Source organism: Leucopleurus acutus (assembly GCF_964270905.1).
Source record: "Leucopleurus acutus genome assembly, chromosome: 11".
NCBI lineage: Eukaryota > Metazoa > Chordata > Mammalia > Artiodactyla > Delphinidae > Leucopleurus > Leucopleurus acutus.
In genome coordinates this window covers 14,802,338-14,815,201 of record NC_139152.1, presented here as the reverse complement: position 1 = coordinate 14,815,201, position 12,864 = coordinate 14,802,338, and the positions used below count along the sequence as shown (strand labels likewise).

The 12,864-nt window shown below is 34.9% G+C and overlaps 1 protein-coding gene across 1 annotated transcript; it reads left to right on the top strand.

Moving 5' to 3' along the window:
* Nucleotides 1-2,792: 2,792 nt before the first annotated feature.
* Nucleotides 2,793-11,668, top strand: RERGL (RERG like; the record flags this gene model as incomplete). The annotated part of the gene is given in 6 exon segments (XM_082850283.1): nt 2,793-2,840; nt 2,843-2,909; nt 4,015-4,071; nt 8,390-8,463; nt 8,957-9,105; nt 11,386-11,668. Coding segments are annotated over 6 exon segments (678 nt in total).
* Nucleotides 11,669-12,864: the final 1,196 nt, after the last annotated feature.

Below are 12,864 nucleotides of genomic sequence, written 5' to 3'. Positions count from 1 at the left end.
TTTTAGATTACAAAAGTTTTTTTTTTTTTAAGTAGCTGTTAAATTTCATGAAATGCTTTTGGGAGCATATGAGACATATAGTTTTTCTCCTTTATCTTGGCAATGTATTAAAATAGGCCACCAAGTGTCCTAATGTTCAACGAATTTGACATTTTTTGAATAAGTTCTTGTAGCTCATGATGCTTGGCTCTTTAAATACATTTCTGGATTTGATTTGCTCATATTCTTAGGACCTGGGCTCTATATTCATAAATGACATTGGTTATTTCTTTGTTCTCTGTGTGTGTGTGTATACCATTTATGTCTGGTTTAGGTTTATGATAGACACAGAAAATAATTTGGGAAGTATTTCATCTTTTCAAGATCTGGAACAGGGTAATGGAACAAAGATATTCTTTCTCCTTAGGTATTTGTTTGAATAACTCCACTCTTGTGAATCTGAAGATTTTGATGGAAATTATGCATCTACTCTAACAGAAACTATAGGGAAATGAGATTAGCTGAGAAGGGCTGGTTAATCTGACCTCAGAGAAACAAAACTAAACAGATAAAACTATAACATTCATGAATACCGATACATAACTAGTTGGGTTTTTTTTTAGTGTCACATGTCCATCTCCTATGACCAGAATCTATGAATACTTTGTTTATTGATATGTTTTTAGCAGTGAAGATTAGTGCCAAGCCCATGGTAGACATTCAATAAATTTTTGTTCATTCAGTAAATGAATAAAGTAATAAATGATTTTGCTTTGGTTGTGAATGGATGTTTCTTTAGGGAGATGTGAGAAAATTCTAGGCAGTATAATAATGTGTCTATTAGAATACTAACGTTTTAGCACCCTTTACATGAGGTCGAAAGAATATATATATTGGCACTCTGTTTCTTAGAAAAGTATGTGCATAACCATATTCTCTTTGTTCAGGTTTATAACTTCACTCTATTCTAGCCCCAGGCTGCTTTCTTAACTAGATTTACTTTGGGATACCAATGGACATAGGGAGGAAGAGGCTGTGATGAAAGAATGAAGTTGTCTTGGTTACAACACTTCATATGTTGTTTTCAATGTCATGCATGTCATGAAATGAAGTTCTTCCTTCCTACCAGTAGATATACTAAATTTCCTAAAGACATCAATCAGAAGTTTCTTAGGAAGATAAGAATAGGATTTCTCCAAAAAGAAGAAAAACATTTAATTCCATAGTGTACTAAATCAATTGTTAAACTTCCTTAAAAAAAAAACCACTCTGTTACTTTAATACAGTGGCATGGATTAAAGAGAAAACATAGCTTATTTAAAATTTTTTTATAATGTGTAATAAAAGGATAAACTCTAAGTTATTCAGATGTTACCTTGTTGATCCCACAAACTGATACACTCTCTCTTGCCTTTTTTTCTTTACAGAGTCTGTTTCTTCTTTTAGAACAGACACAACTCCCCAGTCACTTTTTCCTTCCTCTTTTCCTTCCCCAATCACTTTTTCCTTCCTCTCTCTGTAGGTCCTGATCATGTTTCAAACTTTACCTACTTTTTGAAGACCTTTCTACCCACTGACCTGCTTTCTCCAGCTCTTGATCAGAGCCCCATTTTAGCAATGATAATATTCGTTGTAATTCTGATTCCATTTTTCTCTTGGTAGACTGTAGACTCCATCAGGTCAGATAATTCATTATTTAATTGTTGACCTATCTAATTAAACCAAATATAGCTTTAACAGAGAGTGGCAATTAATCAATATTTGTTAAATAAATGCATTTTTAAGAAGCATGTATTTCTGCGATAGACCCAACCTGGAAATGAAACTTCTTTACCTGGGTCTTAAAATGTAGTCCACAAAAGTTGAATTCTTCTATTTTTTTGTTGTACTCTTTTCTCAACTTTCAAATGTATACAGATACAAATGGGGAGAAAGAAAGGGAAGAAAATAATTTGGGGACTTGGAGTAGCAGGGACAGTTGACGAAAAGAAGTATAAAAGAGTGATAATTGTGCATATCAAATTTGCCTTTTTATTTCATAGCAGGAGTGAATTATGTCAGAACACACCTTCCAAATGTTCTTTTCTTTTTAAAAAAGTACTAGGTAAGGAAACATGACATGTTCCTGTTTAGTGCTATTTAAACAACATGAGGCTGATTACTTTATGGTTTTTTTCCAGAAATCTTACTGTTGTCTATTGGTATAACACTTTTTAAAAAAGAAAGAGAAAAGTTACTTTTTAAGGAAGACATTGGAAAAGTGAAACTCTGGGGTTCCCATATTTCTCCTTGAGAGCCTCAAATGACACAAAAACATGGGCTGGATATTCACGTGCATTGCTGTCAACCCTGAGCTAATCCATCCAAGAGAGCCATCCTCTCCCTTCTTTCATTTCTTTTCATGATTGAATTAACTTATTCTCCCTTGTCTTTCACAGGAGAAACCCAAGAAGATGTAGCCTCAGGTATTAATAGAAAAAGCAAAACTGATTCACTCAAAGGAAATTTACAGGAATGTTTACCCATCCTCTAAAAACTTTCTTAATGAAGAGAGATCATCTTTCTAGGTTCTAGGAGAAGGTAGATTCCAGGTACATGAAAGTAGAAGATGAGCTACACTTCTGTTAAACTCTTAACTATTGGCTTAGTAAACCTTTGTGTCTAAATAGTAAGCCCACTGTTTTTTTATGAGACATGTTCAAAACTACTCTAGGAAAATATTTTTAAAGTTATTATTGGATGGTAGGAGTATGGGGTGGAGTTGGCCTTAGGGAAGTGAGAGCAGCAATAATAAAAAGGATTTTGGAAAACACATGCTTGGCTCAAGTCAGTATATCTCCAGAAATCAGGACGGACCAAGAAGGAGCAGAAAAGCAAGATGAATGATGTGAAACTTGCTGTCTTGGGTGGTGAAGGAACGGGCAAATCTGGTAAGTGGTGTTGTTTTCTGTGGCATGGTGTAGAGTACATAAAGAGTGAGAAATATATTGACATGATATGTATTACATTATAACATATTATATGTATATAAACTTGATATAACTATATATTATTTTTAAGTAGGAGTTTTCGCTTTATAAGCAAGTAATGCAATTACCTGTATATAAAATTTATATACAGGTTGTGGAATATAACTGTTTGAAGTATTAATTTGTATCTTGTTCTACTGATGTTTGAAATTCATTGGAATAACAGGAAATCCCTCCCATCACTATCCCACCTACTTCTCACTCCAGCACACCTGCCTCCACACCTACCAGTGGCCAAACAATGCCCTTGAAAAGATTCTGCTGCCCTGAGACTAAGGGTGGAGAGAGATGCGTGGAGACCTATGAATTATTTTTTAAATGCCATTTTTTCACATTATCAAAGTGAGAAAAACTTTGGAGGGGCATGGCTTTTTAAATGCCCAGAAATGAGCAAGAGGTGCCCAGACCAGACCTTGGAAGCTATGTTTTTGTTTTGTTTTGTATTTGGTCACATTATGATGGTACTAAGCATGCCACCAATAGAACCACCGTAGCCTAATGAATCTTAACAACGGGCCAGACCCAGGAGCTGCAATAAGATAAACCAACACTAGAGGTCGTTCCTCTGTTTCCTGGATTTTGAAGTCCCTATTTCCTTAAACAATTGCAAATGCTTGAGACCGTCCTGGCCACTATTAGCATGCAGCACCATGGAGCCACAATTAATTTTATAAAGAAAATATAGAGATGTTATAGTTCTTGCATCTCATATTTAATGAGAAATCTGTCTCTGTTACAAAGGTGAGTTGTCTTACGTGTCTTTGCATTTGTAAATTACTTACGCAGTGATTTGAGTGGGCAGCACACTGAGATCACTTTCTTTCTAGCCTCCTAATTTTTATGGCTGTACAGTGGAAATTCTTAGACCAGAATTTAGTAAAGTTTTAAGGTCTTCATTAATACTTAGTAAATTTTGAGCTGAGATGCTAGATGCTTATGTACATTACTAAATTATTTGTATCCTAAAACAGATAAGACCCCAAATCCAGCTTGTTTTGTTTTGCAGCCCTTACAGTAAGGTTTCTTACCAAGCGATTTATTGGAGAATATGCTTCTAATTTTGGTAAGTCACTACTTTAGACTTTTTCACCTTAAAACTTCAGCATCATAATTAATATCAGAGAAACATTTTAATAGAATCTTCCATTTTTGCACTTTTTAAAGAATAAATTTATTTATTTATTTTTGGCTGCATTGGGTCTTTGTTGCTGCACGCAGGCTTTCTCTAGCTGCCGTCAGCGGGAGCTACACTTCGTTGCAGTGCGCGGGCTTCTCATTGCGGTGGCTTCTCTTTTTGCAGAGCATGTGCTCTAGGCGTGCGGGCTTCAGTAGTTGTGGCACTCGGGCTCAGTAGTTGTGGCTCACGGACTCTAGAGCGCAGGCTTAGTAGTTGTGGTGCACGGGCTTAGCTGTTCAGCGTCATGTGGGATCTTCCTGGACCAGGGCTCGAACCCGTGTCCCCTGAACTGGCAGGCGGATTCTTAACCACTGCACCACCAGGGAAGTCCCCCATTTTTGCACTTTTAAGCAATTTATTTATTCATGGGTTGGTTAGAAAAGCCCAAATAAGTATTTTAATTAATTGTTCTTTTATGATAAAAAGTTATCCAATTTGATGTTAAATAAAATGGATTAGAAATCCAGTTGGTTTCAGTCTAGAGGAACCTACTGCCTGTACCAAGTGTTGTAGAGCATGTGAGTGTGGATTTTTTTGTAAGCAATTTGAAACAATTTGAAATTAAAGCAACATCTGTTGAAAAATAAAGACAAATAATTATAAAAGCACAAGTAACTACAAAATAAATGCTTATTTTTATTGCAAAACCATGTGACAGTAACTGGAAAATTATGCTATGATTAAAGATCATATCATAATTAGCTAGGTTGCTTATGTAAGTTTCAGAGAAATTCTAAAACAGATGCCAGGGCACCTTGATATAATCTTAGGATCATTTCACTAACTCTACTATAAATTTCTGTTATTTTGATCAGAATTAGCATGACATATGGGAAATGCCACATTGGGGAATTAATAAGTGGGGAATTTTGCCAGAGGTTTGAATATATTTTTGGCTCAGCAATTAATCTATATAATGCTACTAATATCTTACCTGACTGAAGGTGTGGTGGGGAAAGGTTTTGTGGGTTTTTTTTAATAAGAACAAAGATTTTAAGAAATATGAGAATGGGGAGAAAGGGAAATTATTCTTTTGTTCAATAATATTTAGAGTAAGAAGAAATTATGATTGGAAGTGTTTTCATGAGAAATAAACAACAAAAATCTTTAGCATTCATTTATGATATAGCATTATTAGAGTATTTTAGAAAATAACTTTAAAGTATTTCATTCTTTCCTATGTGTAGCCCACATAGTATTTCAATCCATATGCCATTGTAAATGTTTTAGGGCAAACACTTGAAAACTGATTATAGAAAGAAGAAATATATAGGAAGAGAAATTCTTATTGTTTCATATCTCAGGTCAACAACCTCAGTCAAAAAAGGTAACACACAAACTAGGAGTCAGGCATGAGAAAATGTTCTAAAACTATAAAACAAAACATAAATAAAAGAACACCCACAAAAAGCAGTAACAGCAACAACAAAATAAAAACATCATCTTAATCTTTATAAGATGTATCAATAGATATATAGATATATCAATAGATAAATAAGCAAATGAAGTGTACACATTTCTGGCTGTTACATCTCTATTAAAAATATAAGACCTAGAGACATTCTTAAAGACAACCAAATGAGCAAAAGTTCACCACCACATGAGGGTTAATTAGCAAAAAAATGACCCCATTTGTAAATGAGGGCTAGAAGGGGAAAATAATAAAATTTTAAAAAGTTAAGAGCTGGTGACCCCTGCTGGCAGGTTTTGAGTTTTGAGAGTGGGTATTTTAAAATGTCTTGGAAGGAAAGTATATGGTTCACAGTAGTAAGCTCATAAAGTTTAGAATAAACTGTCTGAAGACATTTTAAGATTTAACGAAACACTAACAAATTTCATTAAATGTAACCTAGAAGGATTTTAAAATTCATCCCTAACCTCCTGAAGTCGGCTTTCCCAAACGTCCGCTACATTTTGCTAACCACGGGTTACAGAGTATTTACCAGAATGGGTCATGATTTTGTGTCAGTATGCAATATTGGAGAGAGGTAGGTCTTGTATTAAAGCACTGGAGGGGCAGTTACAGAAACGAAGTCCTTCGTTCATTCAACAGATATTTATTGAATACCTGTCATGTGGCAGGTACTCTTCTAGGTAGAGAGGCTATAGTAATGAACAAATATCTGAGCCTTCATAAGATTTACATTCTGGAGGGAAGGGTCAGCTAATTAAAATGCATTTATATATCTATATCTATACATATATATATCTATATATAGATATATATAAAATGTCTTATGATGATAAATGTTATGAAGGAAAGGAAAGCATAGGGGAGTGGTGTGTAGTCATTTAAAATAGGGTAGTCAGGGTAGACCTGGCTGAGATGGAGACATTTGAACAGACCTGCAGGTGATAAAAACTGAGCCATGAAGATATTTGGGCAGTTACATTCCAGGTAGAAGAAACAGTTGCCGAAGTTCAGAGGAAAGAACTTTCTGAAAAATGTGAGGAATGGTATGGAGGACTGTGTAGCTTCAGTGGAGGAATGTGGGAGACCATAGCCAAAGAGGTCTACTGAGATCATAGGGGTCATGGGAGACTAGATAACTAGGGAAATTCTCAGGCATTTTAAGAGCTTAGGTTTATCTAAGTGAGATGGAGAGCCATTGGAGAGATTTGATCAGGCAAGTGACATGATCTGGCTACAAATTGGCTTTTGCTCCTGGATTGAGAATAAACTGAGAGCAAGAAGGGAGTTAGGGGAGGGATAAAGCGAAGAGCTGAGTTAGGAGGTTTTCTAATAATACAGGCAAAAGTAATGATGGCTTGGACCAGAGTGTGAGCAAAGGAGGTGATGAGAGGCAGACAAATTCAAAATATTCTTTGAAGATAGAGTAAAAATGAATTTTTAATAGAATAAATATAGGATGTAAGAGAAAGAAAGAATCAGGGATGCCCTTGAGGCTTTTAACCTGCGAGACTAGTTATGGATATGTCATTTAATGAAATGGAAACTTGTGGGATATGCAGTCTTTGCGGGGAGATCAGAGGTTCCATTTTAAGCATGTTAAGGTTGAGATGTCTATCAGGTATCTAATTGGAGGCTCCCAGTGGTGGTAGATGTCTAGAGTCCAGGGAAGAGGTCCAGACTACAGAAATGGGTTTATCAGCAATAATTGTTACATAAAGACTCTGACTGGATGAGATTAGCAAGGGAGTAAGTGTAGATAGAGAAGAAATCCATAAACTAGAATCACAGTTGGAGTGAGAGAAGATAGTGTGGGACAGATAAAAAAGCTTAATACAAAGCAATATGGAATAAAGAAAAAACCCAGGAGTGTATGTTGCCTTGAAAGCCATGTGAAAAAAACATTTTGAGGAGGTAGGTGTGATCAACTATACTAATACCACTGACAGGGCAGGTAAGATCAAGAACTTTTCACTGAGTCTAAAACCATAACCCTGATAAGAACAGTTTTAGTCAAGTAATTGGAGTTAAAGCCTGATTGTAATAATTTGAAGGTCATGGAAGGAGAGGATTTGGACACAGGGAGTATAGATATTTACCAAAAGGCCAGCAGAGAAATAGAGCAATAGTTGGGATCCAAAGGGTTGTTATGTTAGGAGAAATTCAGTTGCTAGTAATGATATAATAAAGAGGAAAATTTTATGATGCAGAAGAAAGAGGTAGAATTGTTGGAGCCATGTCTTTCAGCAGGTCAGAGGAAATAGTAACTAGCTCGTAGTGAATAGACTGGCCTTAGATAGAAACACAGGTAATTCATCCATAGTAATAGAATGGAAGATAAGTACATAGGCAGAAAAACATGTAGGTGAATAGATATAGTGGTAAAGTTCATTTGTAAGAAATATACATTAGCAAATATATGGTTTTTTGACCACTAGCAATAAAGAAAAGCTACTGTAGTACTCAACTAAAATATGACTGGTTGACTTTGCAGGACTGTGATCCAAATATAAGGTCATTTTTTTTTTTTTTTTTTCGGTACGCGGGCCTCTCACTGCTGTGGCCTCTCCCGTTGCGGAGCACAGGCTCCGGTCGCGCAGGCCCAGCGGCCATGGCTCACGGGCTCAGCCGCTCCGCGGCATGTGGGATCTTCCCGGACCGGAGCACGAACCCGCGTCCCCTGCATCGGCAGGTGGACTCTCAACCACTGCGCCACCAGGGAAGCCCTATAAGACCATTTTTTAAACTCTGGAGGATTTCCATACTGACAATGAGTGTATGCATATTTTTCAGAATCTATCTATAAAAAGCATTTGTATTTGGAAGGGAAGCAATTGAATCTAGAAATATACGACTCTTGTTCTCAGGTAAGTAAAACAAAATATGTTTTCAATTATGATTTGAAGAAGATATCCCTCAAATCTTTTTAGCTAAACCTTATCAATACTGGGTTTTTTTTTTTTTTTTACTGATTTAAATCTAGTACCAAAAATCAATACATATTCCATTTACTAATAAGGATAGAAAATATCATCTCTTTTCAAACATATATGTGGATATTGATTTTAAATGGAATTATTAGGGCTTATCAAATTATCAGAAAAAGAGTTTTTTTAGAAAAAAGGTATCAAATGAGATGGATATAACTTTATTATAGCTCTTTATTTTTTAAAATTTAATCACTTTTGTTTAAAGAAAGAGGATGATAAAAAAGAAACAGAGACTACATTTTAGAAAATATCAGTATTTGGCTTGCTGAATTCTCTTCCAGGTGAAATGGGTCTCCATTAATTAACTGTCTAACGGATAAAATACAGGGATCAGATCCCACCACTTTCAATGTGCTTGGTTTATTTTCAGCCACAGAAAGCAAAATTTTCCCTTACAAGTGAGCTGCGTTGGGCAGATGGGTTTATTATTGTGTATGACATCAGTGACACGTCTTCGTTTGCTTTTGCAAAAGCACTAATCTACAGAATTCGGGAGCCACAGACTAGTCATTGTAAAAGGTGAGGTATTTTTCTTTCCTCTCTCCTTTCTTTTTAGTAAATCATCATAGAGCTGTAAGCATCATTAGGAAGAGTTTAATACAGGCTTCCAATTACAAAATTTAACAGCCCTGAACGATCCACCTTCCATTCCACAGGAGTTACACATGTAGTAAAAGGAATAAGATGAGAATACTTTATATCCTGGCTGACATAAACAGTTACTTGCCCTGAGTAAATGGCTATTTTACAAGACAGCTTCTATTGTTAACATGACATTCACTTGCAAAATAATGGTCCTCTGTACACAGATAGTTCCCTTTCCACCTTTCTTTTTCATTCCCACAAAAAATGTGAAGGATACTAAATAAATCCAGATTTATTACACTTGGCATCCAATTCCTAGTCATTGAGCTGTTCAATCAGTCAAAGCAAAATAGACTGAATAATCAAACTGTTACAGATTCTAAGTATGAGAGTACCTTTTTCTCCATTTCATCTCCTAAAACAAAGAGCTGATCAACGACTCCCGATTGATAATGTCTTGACACAAGTGACTATGAAGGAAAAACATAACTGTGCCTTAAACTAATTTTGCATTAGTAGTTATAAATTTAAAACTATGAATTTCCCATTTTAGTTTTCCTTTTTTTTATTGTTTTAGACTTTCCATTTAAAATATTTATTTTTGTTTAACCTGCTGGTATAAGGGATTCTTTGTGCTCGTAACCAGATTTGCCCTTAAAATCTAAAATAGCATTCTAATCTGGGAAGCAAAAAAGCACAATATTATACCTGAAAATTGGTACCTGTGCTTTTTATATCTATTTTAAATGCCTACTATCAAGAAATCATCAGATAATAATTGATAAGTTATATTTCCCTACAGTCATTTGATCTAAATTCTTGTTTATATCTGATTGACCTTGGGTAAACCCTTTAATCTCTAGACCTCCTTTTTCTGACTATAAAACTGATAGAAACACGGTAGGGGAAAAGAATGTGATTTTACTAAGGTACCTCATAGCTCTGATTTCCTATAATATTATTGATTTTGAGGGACCTCCATTGTTTCAAGTGTTAAATGCCTTATATTTAAGCACCATAACTTAGGTAAGGGAAAGTAATTAAAACTACTTTCTATTCTAACAAATCAAAAGAATCACTCACGAATAGGCAAAAAAAGTATATTTAAAAAATCCCTATATTTGACATTTTTCAGACAAACTTTTTAATATATTGACCAAATAAATTTTGAGTTTTTCCAGTTCTCAATCTCTAGGTAAACTAGAGTCTCTAATTGGTAGATAAAAAGCAAAATTATGGCATTGTTTTATAAAATTACATCTGATATTTGTGATTCACCCTTCAAAATATTTCATTTATTCTTCTCCATTAATTCTTCACAATAATTTTCTGAACTCTATAGAAAAAGATACTCTTAGTGACTTCAAAATCCAACACATACAATGCTTTTTCCCTTATGGCTCACACTGTCATGTGAATGAAACCAGCCTGAAGACTGTTTTCATTTTCCCATTTCTTCCCTATAGGCGATATCTTGGCAGAGTTCCATGCCATTTAAGACCTAGTAGCCTTACTGTATTCTTCAAATGGAACTCTGCTTTAGGAATGTTACACTGTAACTGAGGAGATTATATTGATATTTGCCAAAGACATTACTTTACCAAAGCGATATATTTCTTCAATAAACAGAAAAATTGTACAAGGTCACGAGACTGTAAAATTTTCTTTAAAGTATGCTGTAATGAATATTAACAAACAGCAACAAGTATTGAATTAGTAAAGAGGCATTAGTTAGTCCTTCTTTTTCAGTTGATAAGGAAATGAAAGATCATACTTAGTAAGCACATTTTATTGCCTGGCACTGGGCTAGATTTTTATACACATCTTCATTTAACCTCTGTGAGCATTCTGTGTGACGAGGACTATTTTACCTTTTTTTTGTTTTGTTTTGTTTTACATACAAGGGAATTGAAAGTGGAAAATGTTACAATCATGTCTTGTTAGTAAACAGAGCCGTAATTCCAGGAATAGGTTTGTACCACTTCAAATGTTATGCTTTAAGAGCCTTGTTGCTTCTGTGTCATTTACTACATTTTATCTAAATTAATTTTTGTAAGTAAATGAGATACACACACACATGACCACAAATAACACACATACACACACAGTATTCTTTTTTTTTGGTCCATAATTCTTTTTGATATAAACCTACTTAATAAAAAAAAAAGAGTTATTAAAACAGTCTTGCCAAAGAATTGTGTATCTGTGTTTCAGAGCTGTGGAATCAGCTGTGCTTTTGGTGGGTAACAAGCAAGATCTCTGTCATGTGCGAGAGGTTGGCTGGGAAGAAGGGCAAAAACTGGCATTGGATAACCGGTGCCAATTCTGTGAACTGTCTGCAGCAGAGCAATCTCTGGAGGTGGAAATGATGTTTATCAGAATTATCAAGGGCATCCTGACAAACTTCAAACTCAAAGAAAAGAGAAGACCCAGTGGATCTAAATCCATGGCCAAACTGATCAATAATGTATTTGGAAAGAGAAGGAAATCTGTTTAATTGACATGTGATCCTAAGGGATTTATTATATCAGAGAGTTTCAAACGTTTGTATGGTAATTAAATTTACCCTTTGTATGCAATTAAAAAATTCTCTTAGAGATATGAAATAATTGGCCATGAACCACAACTGTGTTTTCAAATATATAGTTTGCCTTCTTAGTTGTTTGTATCTTGTATATTTTGCTTCACACTTAACCTTTTCTTTATTACACAGAATAATATGAGTATAACCTATTGGTGGATTACTATATAATTTTATTAAATTACCATTCTACAGGGCTCAATTTACCTTTATTTTATATATATATCATTTTAATGAAATATATAGTTATATTCATATAGTTAATATATTATAGGGCTTAGCTTATCAATTTGTGAAATTCATGATCTATTTAATTGAAATGCATGGATTTATTTTTGAAAGTGTCTTTATAATAAACCAGTGAATTATTTGATATTACATAAATTTTACTTACAACTAAGGCCTTAAGAAGTTAAATTCCTTACCCGTAAGTGCATAGTTTACTTGGTCTGATGATGAAAAGTCTGCCTTTCCTTATTGTATGCTAAGCTAACAAGGGCAATTATCATAGAGAAATTAACTTGTACAACTAAGATACATTTTAGATTAAAAGATTAGGGGTTTTTTAAAGTTCATTTATAAATCAATACATCATAGGAAAAGAAAAAAGTAAAAACTCTTTGGTAAATATATAACCTTGAAGGCCTTATTGTCCTGAAAGAAATATTGTATTAGAAACAAACATTTTGGGCCTTCTCAGATTACATTGGGTACAATTTCCTTCAGAGGTCAACTGTCCAGCTCCTGGACTGCAGCATCCCTTCTGCTGTCCCTGTTGAGCTTGTCACCTGCTGCGTTTCAAGTTGCAACCCTAGGCCTAACTTCAACCAAATCGCTGATAAGTAAGGTTAGATTTTGGAGAAGTTAACCTGGGCATACATGCAATGCTGCGTGCACACTTGGTTAACATGTGTCAGCACTAACTAGGGGACCATGTAGAAGATCTTGAGTAGAGGGTGGTAGACTGGAGTCAGGGAGGGTGACACAGACTATTAGTCTGGGCAGGAGAGAATTAAGTCATCGACATGGTTTTGCTCATCGTGAGTCACGATCCAACATTTAGCTTTTTTGATCTGTGGAAATCTAACCTGGATGATGCACTAGAGTAAAAA